General features: G+C 34.0%; 1 protein-coding gene across 5 annotated transcripts in view; it reads left to right on the forward strand.

Moving 5' to 3' along the window:
- GPM6B (glycoprotein M6B) overlaps positions 1-19,517 on the forward strand; it is a 220,903-nt gene extending 201,386 nt beyond the window's left edge. For 3 of the 5 annotated variants that reach the window (XM_051984507.1, XM_051984509.1, XM_051984506.1), the window contains 5 exons: positions 1,008-1,164; positions 6,876-7,047; positions 9,730-9,803; positions 13,184-13,249; positions 15,798-19,517. In XM_051984507.1, the coding sequence (XP_051840467.1) occupies positions 1,008-1,164; positions 6,876-7,047; positions 9,730-9,803; positions 13,184-13,249; positions 15,798-15,947 (619 nt within the window). In that variant the 3' untranslated portion in view covers positions 15,948-19,517. Of the gene's footprint in view, positions 1-1,007; positions 1,165-6,875; positions 7,048-9,729; positions 9,804-13,183; positions 13,250-14,128; positions 15,369-15,797 lie in introns of those variants that run through there. The other 2 variants (XM_051984510.1, XM_051984508.1) reach the window with 1 other exon arrangement.
- The last annotated feature ends 316 nt before the right edge of the window (positions 19,518-19,833 follow it).

Below are 19,833 nucleotides of genomic sequence, written 5' to 3' on the forward strand. Positions count from 1 at the left end.
AAGGGAGAGAGAAAAGAGAGAAGAGAAAATGAGAAAAGAAGAGGAAAGAGAAAAAGGGAGAGAAGAGAGAAGAAAAAAGAGAAAAGAAGAGGGAAGAGAGAAAAAGAAACAGAAAAAGGAAAGAGAGAAAAGGAAAAAAGGGACGGAGGAAAAGAAGAGGGGAAAAGGAAGAGAAGAGGAGAAAGATAGGAAAGAATGAAAGAGAAATTTTGGCAAAGAGGTATATTAATGTTCTGGTGAGGAAGAGTGCTACAATGGACAGACTCCTTGACTTGAAGTTAGGATAACTATATCTCAGGTATTATCAGTTGTGTTTCCAGTATCTGAGGATGACAGCTAATTATCTCTGTTCTACATAGGCTAAAAAAAAAAAGTCTGTGTATTTTGGGGCGGCATTCATGCAAATTCTAAAATGAAGGAAGCCTAGACTGCCAATGCAGAAATAGATAGGTGTCTGCTGTTTCCAACAGCCTTTCCTTTGGCACTTTAATGCCAATCTAAACAATGTTGACCCTTGTAGTATTTATTTCCACAGTTAGCTAGAATGACCATTTATGAATCATCTCTATCTCACTTTAAAATTTCCTTTCAGAATTTTCTTTCTGATTTCCTTTTCTTTTTTTTTTCCTTTGGCTCTAAAAGTTTTCCTGCTTATAAGGAGTCTTTGTTTGCTAGGGCTCCTCTCCCTGGCTGACATCAGATTATCTGTTTATTGACCACTTCTTGTATGCTGGCATACAGAACAGATGGACAACAGAAAGATGAGGTACTAATTGGGAGAGGATTCTAAGAGTTTAATCATTTTGATGGATGAGAATCAAAGACATATTTCAAAGATCTCAAAGTACCTCCTCCCCACTCCCATCTACCTTGTCTTTAATTATTACACTCTACTTTTGAGCTACTTCAAAATTTGAATAGTCCTTATTTATTCTTCACCAAGATAGGAAAGCTGTTATATTTGCAAAACAAATTCCATTTTTCCAAGGCTCTCCTTTCCTTGGTAGGATACAGTTGATGCAGTATGTCATCTATGGAATTGCATCCTTTTTCTTCTTGTATGGGATCATTCTGTTGGCAGAAGGCTTTTATACCACCAGTGCAGTAAAAGAGCTGCATGGGGAGTTTAAAACAACAGCATGTGGCCGGTGCATCAGCGGAATGGTGAGTATAACCCTATCATATTAACTTATTACCTGACACAGCACAAGCCTAAATGAGCATAAATTGCTTGGCATTTACTCAAATGAAAATCTAATTACAAGTGGACAGGTAGTATATGATGATTTCCATGGCCATAGTTTATCATTAAAATTTGAAAAACATGGAACATGGATTATGAAAAACCCATATTGGCAGCCTTTCAAAATTAATTTTATTTTCAATTTATGGAATACATGGAATAAATTTCTATAACAATATGATAAAAAAACATGATTGCACATGAAACTGCAAATTTTATGTAGGACTTGCTATTTCTTTTAAATATATAATAAAGTTATCATATAAACATATTTCTCTTTTTTCTTCTTTTCCCTTGGCTCCTTGAGATGGCTGCTGTTAAATATTAATAAGTATATATGTAAAATATATATTTCTATTTATCAGTTCTTTCTCTGGATGCAGATAGCATTGTTCTTCATATGCCCTTTATAGTAAGTTAATGTGAGTATTTAGGCAGCCTTTAAAATGTCAGATGCTCCTTTTTGAAATGTGGGTGAACTTGCCATAAATGTGAGAGAGCACTTCAGAGAAAAATTACCATGGTTACCATTACAAAAAGTGATCATGGTATGTTGGAATCTTTACAAAGTGTCAACTCATTAGAGTTGATAGAGATAATAATTATCTAATTTAGCATGGTTCAGTATGATTGATCTGATGTTACAAGGAGATATTTTGGGCCAGAACTTGAAACAAGGTACTAAGTGGAACTGATAGAAACAATGCTTGTGTTCACACCTTTAGAGAGCTCATATAAGCAAGAAGCTCCCAGGGCCAAAGGGCACTCTGGGACAGACTCTGGGACAAGCTCTGGAGCTTGTCCTTTGCCTCTGCTTTCTTCAGCCTCCAGCCAGCACAAAGGTGAAAGAAGGAATGAATCTGACTCCACCTCCAAGAGTGGGCTTCTGTATCTCCCAGAGTGCTCCGTGTCTGTCCCAGAGTGTCTTTGTGTCTGTCCCTTTGGTCCTGGGAGCTTCTTGTTTATATGAGCTCTCTAAAGTGTGAACACAAGCATTGTTTCTATCAGTTCCACTTAGTACCTTATTTCAAATTCTGGCCCATAACATCTCCTTTTAACATCAGATCAATCATACTGAACCATGCTAAATTAGATAATTATTGTCTCTATCAACTCTAATGAGTTAACACTTTGTAAGGATTCCAACAATATCTACCTTCAAAAGTAAAAATGGTTGCTATAGGTTAATTTTGAATATACTCATTATTGTCATGATAACATTCCTATGAGAGAAAGGGCCCAATGGCTTTGGAGCCAGGAGGATTTGGGCCCCAATTTTGTCTCTCATATTCTTAAGTTCTAAAGAAGGTACTAAAATGCATTAGTAGAGGAAGTTCATCACCAGATGACAGGACCAGTTCTTACCTTAAAACTTTTGTTGTTGTTTTCAGTTGTGTCTGACTCTTCCTGACCCTATTTGGAGTTTTCATGGCAAACATACTGGAGTAGTTTACCATTTCCTTCTGCACCTCATTTTACAGATGAGGAAACTGAGGCAAACAGGGTTAAATGACTTGCCCAGAGTCACATAGCTAGCAAATGTTTAAGGCTGGATTTGAACTCAGGTCCTCCTGACTGCAGGGCTGGTGCTCTCTCCAGTGTGCCACCTTGCTATCCACCTTAAAAATTACTAGTGCTAAATTTTGCCAGTTGACAGGTCATTATATAACAATGACCAGCATAATCCTATGGCACTGAAAACTTTTTGGTGGGAGGGTAGTATTTTAAAATATCTATGTAGGTTATAATTTTAGTTAGTGAAAATACATTGTTATTTGAGGCTTAGCTTTGTATGGAGTAAATTTCTTCCATTGGAAATTATACTGAGTTTAGAGCTAGAGGATCTCATTCAAATTTATGATCTGCCACTTACATACTATTACTCAGGGAAAATTACTTAATATTCTCTGGGATTCAGCTTTCCTAAGACAATGTAAAGAGCACTGGTCTTGGAGTCAGGAGGACCTGAGTTCAAATCCAGCCTTAAATACCTCTGACTGTGGGCAAATAACTTAATCCTGTTTGCCTCAGTTTCTTCATTTGTAAAATGAGGTGAAGGAAATGGCAAACCCCTCTAGGATCTTTGCCATGAAAACCCCAAATAGGATAATAGTCAGACATGACTAAAACAACAATTAAAAAAAAGTGGGAAAAGGTTGAAATAAATAACCTCTAAATTTCCTTCTAGCTCTAAATCTATAGTTCGATTTTTGATCACTTCATTGTTGAGTAGGAGCACATGTGGAATATAAAGAATATTGGACTTCGAATTAGAAAGACTTGGGGTTACATGGGGTTGCTACATGACCAAGAAATCATGAAAACTCTCTGAGCCTATTTTCTCATTAGAATGATGGGGATAATAGCTATATCACAATGTTGCTGTGAGGTTACTAGATCTGTAAGGAACCCCAGGGCCCATTCAACTTCTTCATGTTACAGATAAGGAAACTGAAATCTGGATTGTTTAAGCAGGAAATAAGTAGAGGAATGATCTGAATCCAGATTCTCCAGAGCTAGTACTTAAGGACTTTAGAAATCTTGAAATACTATATCAATGTCAGATATTAGCATTCCTATTATTATTCTTATAACTGTGGTAGGCCATACTTTTTCAAACCGTAAATTAAGACGTGGTAAGCCAAAGTAAAGTCTCGTTTCAGACTTAAAAAAAAAAAAAAAAAAAAACCTGTCCTCAAAATCCAGGAACTCTTATTTACCTTATCCATTCTTATTTGTTTGTCACTATAATAAGAAGTAGAGAATGTTTTTGCTTCAATTTCTCCAGTGCTTAGTACAGTGCCTGGTTCTTAATAAATGCAAATTTGCTTGACTTGTTGACATATGGTTGCTATTATACCTCTGTAGATGAAAAGAACTCTGGGTTTTTATTCAACCAGCATTAAGTTTCTTGTATATGTACAAGCTTTATGAAGAACCAGGCACTACTGACTTTATCCACTAGCATATAACTTCTAACATTTTCTCCATTATTCTCAATGAATTAAGTAGATTTCATTTTGGAAGGTCCAATGAAATGTGGACCTCTCTAACTGGCCTTTAATTGGAGTCCTTCACCCAGGAGCTCACCACAGAAACCTATATGTCAGTTCAGAGATGACATAAGCTGATGCTAACAGGGAGTTTTTCCCTTTTTTTTTAATCCTTCTTTTCAGCTCACTCTCTCTTCCCACAGAGGGAGGGAGACACCCACTGAGAGAAAAGTACCCAGAAGCATGTCAGAAGAATCACTCAACTGCAAAAATCTTTTGAGTATTTGTACAAAAAAACAACATGCATTTTTTTCTAAAAATGAGAAAGGGAGAAACCTAAAACTCAGGCTGGAACTGAGTAAAGGAAGAAAATATGCTATGAGGCTGAATAATGTTGCCAAAAAAAAAAAAAATACCACCATATTGCTACCTCCTATGTAGATATTTTTAGAAAGTCATGGATTAATAAAGTGTGAAAGTTTCAGATGTGGCAAAGAATCATCTTGCTCTACCCAGGAAATCATGGCAACTGATAGGGACATATGTGGGGTTCCTTTTGCCCTTTGAATTCCTGGACTAGCACAAATTGATGGCCCCAGTGGTACAGAATATGAAAGTTGCAGTTGCTTCTTGAAGCCTTTACCATCAGTCTTTTTCCTTATAGAAAGGCAGTAAGTTTAAACTCCTCGCCCACCGCTCCCTGTGGGTGTACATTCTGAGAATATAAATACCACAATGTGTTTGAGGCAGCTTTTCAAAGCTCTCCAAAAACTGGTAGTCAAGGCTGAAGGTTACGAAGAAAGTGAAGCAATATCATTATATTCTTCCTGAGATCGCCCACGGCAAAGCGTGGGTGAGCATTGAGGATGATTTTTTTCTTTTTATAAGTCCAATCATTTCTTGCAAAGCTGCTGTGAATTTTTAAAGACTGAACAAGACTAGAAGAAAATATGAAAGGGTTTTTTTTTTGTTTTTTGTTTTTTTTTGCCAGCACAATGTACAGTTGCCTTGTTTCAGGTTTATTTTAAATTCTTTTTCAAATAAACTTCCGGGCTTCTGACACCCCCTAAGGAGGTCACTTTCATCATCTACAATTTACAAAATTTTGAGAATTGGAAGGGACATCTTAGCATAGCCCAGTTTGTATCTAAAAGGAATCCCCACTACAATATAGCCAACATGCCGTCACAAGAACCTCTGCTTATGCACCTTCAGAAAAGGGAAACCACTATCCCTTTTTGGACAGCTCCAAAGATTCAGAAGCTTTGTCTGACATCAAGCCAAAATTGGCTTCTTTGCAACTTCCAAAGAGAACAAATCTAATCTTTTCTCCCACAATAGCTTTTCAAATACATATCTCATTTTACTTATTCCCTATCCTCTTTCTACCAGTCTTTTTTTCCATGCAAAACATAGACAATTTCTTCAACCAATACTCTGAGACCAGATGGCCTAATCTCAAAATCCTTCACTATTCTGATTGACCTCCTAGATACTGATCAAGTTACCAATATACTTCTTAATTGTTCAGAACACTTTATCATTCTACAAGGGGGCAATAAGAACAGAATACTATGAGGGATTTCCTTATCAGTTGCCATTTCCCAAACGCATCTGTTTTTCAAAGATAAAGTTTCCTATAAAAATCATCTCAACAATTTTCAGTCATTCAACAACTGGGATGATCTAGCAGTCATCTAATCCAGAGTAACACTTATAAAGCAGTTTTTCATAGCAGATGTTCACTGGTAGATACAGTGGAAAACCGATGTCTTTAACGCCAATGTAAATCTATATATCTAAGGATTATGCAGCATACATCTCAGAAGAATAAAAACTATAAAATACATAAAGGGTAATAAGAAAAAATGCATGACAGATTTAAGCTGCAGGATGTCACCAATAATAACATGCAAAGAAGTACCACAAGAGAATGTCTGGTCAAGTAGCACTAGCAATAAATGGATCTAACATACTAAAAATACAATAGGAAAGCCTCCAGCCAGTTGGGCAAATCACTTATAAAAGATAAATAGGAAATCATGGATAAGAATTGTACAAAATAAAAACTGTGGAGGGCTTGTGAGGTGAATGGGGTTTGGAAGGGAGAATGGGAAGTATATCTGCACTGATGAAATCTCAATTCTTACTATAGTAGTTAGGAAAACTGAGCTCTAATATCAGCTCTGACACTATTTAACTGGGAAGATCCTATAAATTTGAAGTCCCATCACTTCTCTGGGCCCAGTTTCCTTATCTGTAAAATAAAGGAATCAGACAAGATTCCACCTAAGGTCTATCCCAGCTCCCAAATTCAGTGCTTCCCAGTGCTTGCTTACCTTATGTTTACCATTATATTTATTCATAATAGGCACTTTATAAAATTCTTTTTGAGTTGGATCAGATTTTTTTGATCCAAGTTAAATAGCATGAATGTCTCTAATATACAGCTCTATATTATAAATTGTCAATTCATTGATCACTGATTAAAAAGTGGTAGAGCTAGATTTTAATCTCTTTAGCCACCATATTTAATTACTCTTTAATGAATAATCACTGATAATGTATAATTGTCTCTAAATTTAGGCACTGCTTCTTTAAGATTTTAATATGGTTGCTTTTATCTTTTTTTCCTTTAGTTTGTTTTCCTCACCTATGTGCTTGGATTGGCCTGGCTTGGGGTCTTTGGCTTCTCCGCTGTGCCTGTCTTTATGTTCTATAATATATGGTCAACTTGTGAAGTCATCAAATCCCCCCAGACAAATTCGACAGCAACAGGGAGTCAGATCTGTGTGGATATCAGGCAATATGGTATTTAATTTATCCCAATTAACTTCTTATCCTATTCAGTTGTGCTACTTCTTTTGTGTATGACTTTTCAGATAAAATGAAAGACTACATGGAAGACATCCTCCTAATACCATTTGGTTTTCTGTTGCTTTCTAGGAATCCTCAATTTATCAGATTGATGTATTACTTTCAGCTACAAAGAAATGTCATCATATTTTCATGGTAGCATAGTGGATACATAATGAACTTGGAGTCAGGAAGACTTGTATTGAAATCCAGTCCCTTTAATTTTCTACTTATGACCATATGCAAGTTACTTAACCTCATCTTAACTACCTCACTTCACCTCACTCAACTCCCTAAAGCTTGGTCTTACTCTGGTCTTGTATTTTGTTGAAGGAAGTTCTTAAATATGTGAAGTAATCAACATATGAGAAACTACTTATGAAGTTTCATAGTATCAGTAGAAAAACAGTATAGGATAAGTGAGATACACATACACACACACATATGTATAGCTTAATGGTTCATCTTTTGTCCCCAAAAGACACACCATGAACTATTTTCTTCTATCATTTGCCCAATTATACAAATATTGTAAACAACCTTTCACCTCTATAGCTCATCTGTTAATCATATTCTTGGCTTAGGGCCAAGTTTTTTTTTTTTTTAATTATCATATAATTACAAATTTATCAATCTTTTAAAAAACTAAGATTTTTTTCAGTCACTGTGTACAAAAATAAAATTTACAATAAAACTATGAAGCCATGTTAATGTATACTATCACCACAGACATAATAAAATCATTTTTATGGTTCTATTCAAATATGATTTCCTATGCATAGGATTTCAAAGATAGCCAGCTAAGTTTATAACAGATTTGTATAACCCATCAAAGCCTATTTACCAGGTTCTTCTATTATGAATCTATACAACTCAGAACATATGAGAGAAAAGCTAGTCTTAAAAAGGCTTAGTTTCTATGGCGTAGATAAGCTATACAGGCAAGCTAAAAACAAGTAAAGCATTTTTTGTTTTTTTTGGAACCATCCTAGCTATTTTCAATTAGCTATTTCTCTTCATACTTCTCATTCATCCTCAGTTCCTCATCCATGACTACTTATGCGAAAAGAAATCATTTCTTCCTGAAACAACCTTTTGGACACATTTCTATCCATAAAACTAACAATCAAAAATTGTTTTCTTTTATCCCAGATTAAAAACAAAGACAGGTCAATGTTCAATGTTAAGCTGATTTATAAGTGATTCTTTCACATGAACAAAAAATTTGAGAACAAATTTTTTATAAATTTTTTCTCCCTTCACATTATCCATCTTTTATGGGAGTATAGGAAGGAGGTTGTCAAATGGAAAATCCTGTGATCTCACATTATTCTGAAAATGGCATATATCTATTAGCCTGGCAAATACTTATTCATGCATTAACTGAGTGATTTCAAGATTTATTTTAAGCTTATGGCAAGGTAGTGGAGGTATTTTAAATTTATTTTTGCTTCTATTTTCCTACTAATCTTCTGGGGCAAGGATGGGCTCGTTATATTTCTGGCACATAAATGACTCTTCTAAAGTGTTTGTTTCGAAATAAAATAGAAGTGCATTATGACTGGCTTTGAAGGATAAAATTTTTTAAGCTTTAACTTATGTTACAGTGATAAACTAACATAACATGCATATAGAATCTGTGGCCCAGAAAAGAGACATCATGATGGAGCTTTCTTGTAGTTTTAAGAAAAATACATTTTTTAAATAAACAAACTGCTCCTCTTTGTTACAAGGAAGGTTCAATGAAAGGGAAGGGAGAATTTATCCAGAAATAAATGTGATGTTAAAGTATTGTTTGTGGGGGGGAAGGAGTTGACTTAAAGAAATTACGTAGTTATTTCCTGGTGACCAACTGGATCTATAGCTAGGAAGTCCAGGAAAATATGTCTTTTGTAAATGCTTCATACCTGCCACTAAGCCCTTAATATCAGGACATTTTTAAAACAAAATTAAATTGTTTCTTTGGAGATCAAAAAAAAAAGAAAAGAAAAATACTTTTTTTTTTCATTAATTCCATTATGATTCCTAAAGTTAGCATTTTACTGCATGAGTAGTATATTTTGAAAAGCCTGTCAGTAAAAATTAGTCTCACTGACACAGGGTTTTTTTTTTAACTTTTAAAAATTTAATACTGTATTTTTTTCCCAATTAACTTTTTTTCAAATTTTGAATTCCAATTTTTCACATCTTTTTCTCTTTTAATCCCCACCCCGCATTGAGAAGGCAAGCAATTTGACACAGGTTATACATGTGTAGTCATATAAAACACAGTTCTATGTAAATAATGCCGTGTCACAAAGATTTTTATAATAGGTTGACAGCATAGGTTTGGAATCCTCTGAAGGCCAACTTTTATTCTAGTTCGTCCTCAAAGAATCTCTTTACCATCACCCAGATGACATGCCAAGTGAATACAGCCCAAGATTAAGGGTACAGATGCTATTTTAGGAACATACTTTGTCTATGTATCAGTGGCATAAAACTTGCTCATGAAAGGTAACAAGCATGTTTTTATTATTAGTAGTAATAATAACATTGTTATTACAACTGAAATCTGAAGTAGTTAAGATGATTATGAAAATTTTTAACAAAATGTGTTGCTTTAATCTAACTTAAGCTTGGGATTCACTGTTGCAGGTATCATCCCTTGGAATGCCTTGCCAGGCAGAGCATGTGGCTCAACCCTAGAAAGCATCTGCAACACAAATGAGGTATAGTAGCCCTCCACTGCTGGGCTTGTCGTGCACTGTCATTTCTGAAATTGGCCTGCTAAACTGAATTTCCTTCAATAGAAAGGATACAAGACCAGTGGGTTTAATTGTTAAAGTTCTTCCTACATATTTAAGGAATGCCTTATACAAATAGTCTTCAGAAATAGGAATTATTCTTCAATTTTCTGGGATGGTCTTAACCTTCAGAGATAAAGTTCACAAATATTAAACGTGTCATGTAACAACAAGCATTGCATCTAGACATTATAAAGTCACATAAAAAATAAAAATATAAACATTTCCTCACACTCGAGTAGTTTTATGATCTGACAAGATTGATAATTACTCATATTTGTGCAGTGCTTTATGGTATACAAACATTGTCCTAACAATAGGACATTTTATATTTTCTATTATATATTATATTGTACAAAATAATTTATCATTATTTACGTTATTGTACAAAATTGTACAAAATATATTATCATATCTATTTTGTAGATAGGAAAATCAAGGCTCATACAAAAAAAAAAAACCCTTTATCTTTCTCTGGAAAGCATTTTTTTTTTCCTTACCCTTGGAAGGTCTGAAACCAGCATTGAGCTAAGAATGTACTCTGGTGAAGTTTTGAATTTAATCACAGAAGAGAAAATTGGAGTTTGTGATAACGGCATTGGCTGTACCACAGATGCTATTTAGCAGCAGGATAGGTTTACAAGAACAACAAGAATTTCAGCAACAGTACTATACAAGAAGAAATGAAAGCCCCTAAAATCCAAGACTAGAATATGAGCCTTTCCAGCTAATTCCTGGGGAGAGGCCTCCCTCCACTCTATGGATCAAAGAACTCTGATGATGGTGGCTAAAATAGATTGTTGCTGGTTGATGATCACTCCTTAGGGATCAACACAGGACAACAAATATTTAATTTCCTCTCTATAGCTGGTAGGTACCTCTTGTGTGATTTTCTCTGATCCTTTAAATTATTTTTAACAAATTATTTCATATAATCTAGGAGCAATCATTTTTAAAGGTCTGCTAATTATTAGAGGCAGATGATAGAAAGCTCGATACAGGATGCTAGTGATCAGCATGGTATATAGTACTAAATGGGTCAGAAGTTTAAACCTCCATCCAGAATGCTAGAAGCTTGCTGAAGGCTGAGTTCATTGGGAAAGAATTTTATTTTTATAAGCACCTGAAGGAGAAACATGAATACACGATTTGAGATCACACAACGTTTTAAGTTAACGGAGTTACTTGTTGAAATAAATTTAATTAGCTTTTAAAGCCCAGACAGCACCAGAGAATGTCCAGCCTTTAAAGCTAGGGAGTACAGGCACTGACTAAGAGAAGTTCACACCTCTTAGAATGCCTTATGGTAAGAGAGAGATGAGGTGTGAAAATCTACTCTCCTACATTTTATAGTTCCTTTGTTTTCACTTTATATTCTAAACAAAAACATCATGTTAACAACAGCTGATTACATAATGTATATATATTGAAGCAATAGTTCAGGTGATACAAGTTTTTGAGGGCATTTGGAAAAAAGGAAAGAATGTAATGATTGGATCAAAGAAATTGATTACATTGACTCTGATGAAAACATGATTACTGGTCACTACCATTGCTTTCTGCATTTTAGGACCATTATCTGCCTTATCCAAGACAACCATCTGAAAACAGGTGGAGTGTCAGTAACAGAAATTTTCTCCATTTATCTCTTCCCTTTCCCCTAAGCCACATAGGCTGGTATACTTTCAGAATTATAGAACTTATGAATTTCAGTAGACACCAGGCTTACTATCCTAGTCCTTGAAGCCATCATACAGGGGAGTAATCCTTGTGGAAGAAAGGGACCCATAATTTATATCTCCTCTCACACCAATGGTTATTCAGTTACCATTCATAAGCAAATATAGGCAAAAGCCCAAGGAACAACATTGTCCATCAGAATATTGGCTCTGCTTTCAGCCAGCCCAACCATCAGAGCCATCTAGAAAAGCAACCTTTTTTGGGGATACAATGTGGCAAAATGCCTTTTGAGGTACCACAGCCCTCACCTCCTCAGCAATCACAGCTTTAGAACCAAAAAAAAAAAAAAAAAAGTTTTCTGTGATAGTCTTTAGCACTATCAAATGCCAAGCAGAAATGGATATGGACCTAATAATGGAAATGACACTAAAGAAGATGAGCTACCAACTACCTTATCAATGCACCCCAAGGATTACTGAGACTTTCCATCTGACTTGCAGGTGAAATCTTCTATATGAGTTTTCCTCCCTATTAGATGGGGAGTCTTGACATCAGGGGCTGCCTTATTTTTTTATTTATATCCCTATACGAATAACATAATATTTTGTATGTAATAAATTTTTAACAAATATCTCCATACATGTCTAAATGCATGAATGAAGACATTAGAACTTGGAATAGGGGTAGGATATTACATATAGGACTGCATGATACTCAAGTTCCAGTGTTGTGAATGTATGAACCTCCTGATTCATTATGAACTTTAAAATTTTAGTCAAATGATTTTCCCAAATCATTCGAAATAGGCCATTTGTTAGTGTGAATACAGCAACATTGTGTACAAGTAACACTGGCCAGACTGTTTCCAACTCAATGAGACACGTTGGACAGTTCCTTTGACCTCTTCCCTCAGTAAAAGGAAAGATAGATCAAGAGTTAGTAAGAATTCAGTCTATCTTGCCTCAGCATTTTACAGCCTACTTAGATGAAGCATCAAGTCCTTTCCAGGTCTACTATTCTCTGATCACCTTATTAGAGATATCCAGAAAAAGTCGTACATATATTGAATTTTTACAAAGCAAAGTTAAAAATAAAATCTAATTTCCTCTTCCTCTCCTCTCAAAAAAGAACATTCAGGATCATTTAATGTTCAAGAAGTAGAACTCACGTCAGAAGATCAAGAGTCACAGACTATCTCCAATTTTATTAGATATAACCTGGGAAAGGTTAGTTAAATGATCTAAGCAAATCTGAGCCTCGGTTTTCTACCTATGAAATTATGACAATGGTATTTGTCATCTACAACTTATCTCCCCCAAATCAGTTTCAGATCAAGGGTTATTCTGAAGGACATTGTAAACCTTAAAGTACTTTATAAATGCTAGATTTTATTAAAAGAGTCCTTTAAGTTCTTTTGCAGAAGAGAATGCTTTTGTCAAGTAAACCTCCATATCTTACATTTAAGGTTTAGAATTCTACTTTTCAGGTTTCTTAAAAGTGAAACACACCTGTATTTTTACAATTATAAGAGGTGAAACTGGAGTGTTCCCCTAGGCTTTGTTATAGAATATGCTTGCTTCTGAATAAGATGCTTATGTCAATGCACTGGTGCTGCTCTCTCCTAGTTCTATATGTCCTATCACTTGTTCATCGTAGCCTGTGCTGGAGCTGGTGCCACTGTGATCGCACTGGTGAGTAATGTTTTCCCTGGGACCATTTAGTTTCATCTCCCCAATATGTAAAATAACAAAGCTTCCTTTTTAGCTTTTGTCATCTTGCTGGATAAAGATAAAAACATCACTCAGACAATCCACATTTGAAAAATCCTTGTGCTATAGCTTATTAACTGCCTTGGATAAATCCACAATCTGTAGATTTACTCAAACTGGATGACCTAGAAAGAGGAGAAGCTATCAGCAGAAGAAATATCTAAAACTCCCTGGCATATTGATAAACACTGGCAAATTATTTTGTCGAATTTTATCCTGGGTTTCATATTCTTCAAGAATAAACACATCCTGACTTGAAACGGATCTAATTAAAAGTTTGTGATGTTCCAGATTTTGTCAGGAAAGAAAAGCAGGTAAGATTGGTAGAACAAAGAGGTATCTCAGATACTCTGAAGATTTCATACCAGGCAAAGCCATGATCACTTTTCTTTGAAATTGATTTGATTCTTTCTATCCTAATTATTTAAAATTATTTAGTTTAGGAAACTAAAAGGAATTATTTGGCTTCTTTTCTTGTGCCACTGACCTGTCATTTTAATCTTCAATTGGTCTTCCAAATCCATGGACCTTGAAAGTATTACCTAGCATTTAAGAGATGTGTGTGTATGTGTGTATATATGTGTGTATACATATGTATATGTACATGTATATGTATATATATGTATATAAAGGAAGAAAATGAAAAAAAAAAACCCACCTGGTTTCTTGGTAAAGAAATCTTTTTGCTAATGGTTTAAAAGGGGAAAGAACATAAACAGTATTGAACAATTTTGAAATAGCTGAGGCTTTAGCTCTCAGCTGCCTGTATCTTACTATCCTGTATTTTGTTCTCTCCACCAGCTGATCTACATGATGGCTACTACATATAACTATGCGGTTTTGAAGTTTAAGAGTCGGGAAGATTGCTGCACTAAATTCTAAATTGAAATAAGGCCAATAACGAGTTTTAGAGAGCTACATTGTGTGGCTTGAACTACCACTGACACCATAGACTAAAACAGAGTCTAGATTTTGAAGTTTTGTGACCATAATTTGTAAATAGCTTCAGTAAAACAATTAGCATAGTCAATTAATAAAGTGACTTATTGTATATGAATTATAGAATGGTAAGAACTGGCTATTACCTATATTTTTAAGAGGATTCAGTTATTTTACTGACACTGGTAGTATCCTTTAAAGACAAGATTTTCTTGGAGTTAACGTCTAGTTTTTTCTAAAGCAGTTACTTCTAGACCAAAAACTGGAACTCTTGAATGCCTGCCTCATTCTCCATTTTTTTTTCCCTTGCTTTTTAATCTGATTTCAAACATTTAAACAAAACAAAAATCCCAACATAAATGTTAAACATGAGATGAAAGAGAACCATTAACATTTGAGCTATTAAAGACCATTGTTTTTGTTATATTTGAGGGGAGGAGGAAATCATTCATTTTAGAATAATTTTAGGGGTGTTTTTAAGCTTTTAAAACATTTTAACATGGAAAGTCATATAGTTTGACACCAACTAAAAATTTCCAAACACAGCATGATAAAAATAACTCATGTGTTTTCTCCATTAAAGGAATTTATTATTCTATTTTGCGCAACACAATCAGTCCTTTCAAACCTCCCTTCCCACCTCCAAAATAAATTGATAAATGATATCTTAAATCTGTATATCGGTGCAGTAGTAACTGATTTCTCAGTAGCCAGTTCTTGAAAATAAGTTAAGATTTTAATGAGAAGAGAAATTGTGCAAAGACTGAACATTTCAAACATGTTGAAAAGGAAATGAGAGAAATAAAGGTGTTAAGATGCAGAATTGTGTTACAGAAAATATGAAGGAAAGGAGTTGGGAAGAAATATGGTTTTTCCACCAGTTGTAATGAATAATTTTCTTATGGACTCAGACATTGAATGAAATGAGAGTTCTAAAATGAAAAATGTAGCTGTAAATTGTCACCACTAAATCTGTTAATCCAGAGACTGCATGCTTTGCTTATAGTTTTTAGTCTGGATATTCACATTCATTATTTAAATTCTCTCATGTTAAACTGTAGCTTTTTTCATTATTTACACAAAATAAACAGTGTTTACAGTTTGGGGGAGGGAAAATTTGTTCTTATCTACCTTGTAAGATATGTCTTTGTACACCTATTTTAAAACCCAGATATCAACTTAGTACATTCCCAGATTTGTGCATCAGACTTAAACACTCCCCAAGTAATAAAAAGTGCTTGGCTATTTTTCACTTACACTTTTTCTTTTAACTGCAGCCACTTAAATAAGTTGCTCCTTGTTTATTAACTAACTTCTCTTCAGTCCATTAATATTAAACAAAATAGAAAGGCATGCTTGCACTTCAGGAAACCATTTATACTGACCCTCTGATTCTTCAGTAGTAGAATGTGTGTATTAATATAGAATAACCTCCTCCCATTTTTATTAAAGAATGTCTATTAATCTAACTAGCAGCTTGCTTTGCCTTTTGACATGCTCACTAGCCATCATGCTCACCCTTCTCTTCCAGATCCACTTCCTCATGATACTGTCTTCTAACTGGGCTTACTTAAAGGATGCAAGCAAAATGCAGGCCTACCAGGATATCAAAGCAAAAGAAGAACAGGAACTTCAGGATATCCAGTCTCGGTCAAAAGAACAGCTCAATTCTTACACATAAATGTTTGCCAGAGTAATTCAGCAGAAGAATTTATAGCTCTGACAAATCACCAAATGGCTGCTCAGCAGTACAGATGTATATCTACCAAACAAACAAATATAGGAGTACAAAAACTTCACTGTCAAGCTCCTGGGACTTGTTTCTAGGAAAACCTTCCACTGGGTAAATCTTTCTTCCTTTAGAACAGAATTGGAGGTTTCATGTCAGCCATTTTAAAAGGCAACACTTTTGACACAATGATTGTTTACCCTTTGAGATTAATGACATTCCCATATTTCACTTTGCCTATTGGTGTGGTCACTTAACAATGGGAATCAGTCATGCTCTTTAGTAGGAGCTCACAACTTTCCAGCATTAGGAAGTTTAACTATATACATATAAATGCCAATAGTTATCTACCTAACAAGTTCCATTTCTGACAACTGACATTTGTTAAATTTTGGCTCTTGTTTTTCATAAGGTGACTAAATTTATTTCTTTCCTAATGAGCTGGCTTTCTGATTTGTCCACATACAGGACACATGAATTCCTTGAGCCAGTCAGAAGGCAGCTATTCTGAAATGCCTCAATGAGCCACCATAATTCTGCTGTACTTACTGCTGGAACAACCTAGATTCTTATTCATGGGCAAGCCCTGTAGAATTTGTTTTATAAAGTTTTAATAAAAAAAAAAAAGTGTGACCCAGTAATGTTTTTTCCCCCTCCCTAAATGCCAGCTTTGCCTTAATGTAAATTCCTTCTAAATTTCTAAGAATTTATATAAGAGGAGACCATGACTTCTTCATGGTACTTCATTTGACAAATTTTGTTTCTTAATTAAGAAGTGTTACCTTATTAAAATGACCACCATCAAAACATTTGTAGATAATGAATTTGTGTTTCATATCAGCTATCTAAAAATCGAATTACAAGTAGGCCACAGACCTCCTGCTTTTCTACAACTTGTTACCTAAATTAGAATTTGTATTTATTTTGTTTTCCTCAAACAAATAGTACTTATGATCCCAAAATAATGAAGTTTGATGTTCAGCAAGAAAGCTGCTAGAGTTAAGCCATTTAACAGAAACTTGCCTTCAAAATCATTGTATTTCAGAAGCATTAAGTGATTATTGGGTATTAGTGATGGTAAATTTTGTGTTGTTCTTTATGAAATGATAAATATAGCTGTTGGGTATATTAGTGCTTATTAAAAGAAGCTACATAATATAAAGTTAACCACTGTATATTCATGTTTCAAGTTAACTTGTGATTTGACTGTTTCCTGGATATTAAAACACATACCTTTGTGAAAATGTATAAAAATGAAAGGAAGCATACATTTACTTAGAAGTTATTAAAAACTGATCTTTTATCAGATATTTCATTTGGATCATTAAATTTAATTAAATGCCTAAAATGCTTAATTTAAACCTTTTTACATTGGGGGAGGCTCTCTTCTATGTAAAGCAAGTGACAGAATAATTTAGTGTTTGTTTTTCTGTTGCATGAAGGAAACTTAAATATTTTTCACAGCAGTGCAGGTGCTGTCATATAGTCAGTGTTCTCATAGAAGAGTAATGGAGGCAGTGTCTTAAAGCCTAATTCTTTTTCTAAGTCTAGGTAGCTATTACCGGAAGTTTTTGAAAGTTTCGTTTTAAGTAGTCTAATATTTTTTATGTAAAGATCATTAAATTTTGCTATGTATAAATTTTTGTAACCTAACAGTGAATCAATATTTTCTATCAGTGCCAAGGGCTTCCTGTAGTTATATTCAAGTGTTACAATAAATATTTGTAGATAATAGAGTCAACATGTGTATGCTTATTTTAAGATTCTATCTAAGCAAAAGTAGTTGTGGCTGTACTGATAGTAATAAAATAAAATTATAGCTTTCTTCATTTGGTGTTTTAGCATACCTAAACCTTTCTTGACTTTGTCTTTGGATTGGCTGTCTTTAAAGTAATATAATTAAATGTACTGAAATTTCAAACTAATTAGTCAACAAATGTTTATTGGAGATTGCATGTTTTGGTAAAAGTCATATTTAAAGCAAGAATAATTGAAGAGAGTTCTGTAACTCATTGGATTGTGCTCTGCAAAAGCTGTCTTTGCTATATGAAACTGATATCTCATAGTTCCATAGAACTATACATTTTTCAAGTGAAATTTCACTGGAAATTACTTATGTTATAAACAGTTTTAGAAGATATATGCCTATGAGATTTACTGGACCTACCCTTTATTACAAGATTTGAAACTGACTTGGTGAAGACCTCAGGAAGGAACAGTTTGCCTTTTGAAACTGTCTTAAAAGTAAAGGTACTTCCAAGTTATGTATATTTATAAAATACTATTGTTATAACGTGCTTAATACATTATATAATACATTTGACTTTTACAAATCCTATAAACATCAAAAGTTTGCAAATTAGGATAAAAAGAAATATATCACCAGAACTTTGTTGTATTTTGTTTTTTAAATCAAGGGCTAATGTATAACAGGAATGTACAGGAAGTCAATTCAGTAATGTTTTATTTATACTTTTAGCCATTATTGTGATTACCTGTAATTGTATATTTGAACATTAGCCATTATTGTGATTACCTGTAATTGTATATTTGAACATTTTCAGCATAGTCTCAAGTTAGTTTTTTACATAAAGATACTTGTAATCCAGGCTTAAGGGCCAAATCAACAGATTCTTATTTACACACCTACTGTGAAGCATGAGAAAATAATACATTAACTTTCTTTTCTCCCTGAAACTTTAAGCCTGAATCTTCTCATCAGCTCTAACACAAAAGATCCTATAGTGTATATAGTGTATATACCTTAATTATATTTTATACTTTCCCAAGTCTTTTCAAAAAATTAGATTAAACTGTTTGAAAGTGAATATAATTTATTTAAAATTTTAAGGATTTATACACCTTGGGAAATTTGAATTACTAGCAACTTGTAGCAAGCAAGCAAAGAACTATTCTCCCAAAACTGTGAATGATATAAAACTACCTATAAAACTGAAAGAAGACAAAGTACTTCAAACATTCTGCAGGCATTCAAAAGCAATTATTACAAATACTGTCACTGATCTAAAGTGTTTTTGAAAGCCTTTTAATACAGCAGTTTCACATGTTTTAATTCTTCAATTCAGGCTTAATGTTTACATGCATCAGTATTTTTCTAATTAATGTGATTTTCGGTATATATAGATGGTTAATTCATCTTTTATGAAATTTTACATGATACATAGAGTATTGTCTTTTTAAAAATTGACTATATGATTTCCTTTATTAGGAGAAAGATTGTATGGGATAGTCAGACTTGAAGTTAAAATGATGTGCCTCGAAGTTCTTGCATTGAGACATGCTGTTTGTGACTGAGCAAATTACTTACCTTCTCTGTTTCTCAGGAAACTCTTTTTAAGATTCTCTGAGTTGCAGAGCAGTTGCTCATTTGTACTGATGGAATTTCCTCCCTGGGAATTTCCTATGCCAGTGAAATCACAGGTCTCAATATCCAACAAACAAAAATCAACTTTCTCATTAAGCTTTGAGGAAAATAAACACAAGACTATACCTTCTCAATAACTTTACTATATTGTGTTACTTGTAATGGCAAGCTGATTTTCTATAATTTTGATGTTCTCTGCAAGAATCTTTTAATCTAGCATTTTATACATATATATACATACACACACACACACTAAACAATGAAAACAGAGTTCCAAGTTGTATAAATTGGGATATAGGTATAAAAATTAGAGAGATGGGGGATATATACCTGCTTTTTTTAAAAAAAAAAAATAAAAAGTTATTTTCTAAGGTTATAGGTCTTGAAAGCTTAATGGATTAGCACTAAAAGTGAATGTTAAAGTGAACTGTTCACTGCAGATGATTTCATCTG

This window comes from Antechinus flavipes, chromosome 3 (genome assembly GCF_016432865.1).
Source record: "Antechinus flavipes isolate AdamAnt ecotype Samford, QLD, Australia chromosome 3, AdamAnt_v2, whole genome shotgun sequence".
Classification (NCBI taxonomy): domain Eukaryota; kingdom Metazoa; phylum Chordata; class Mammalia; order Dasyuromorphia; family Dasyuridae; genus Antechinus; species Antechinus flavipes.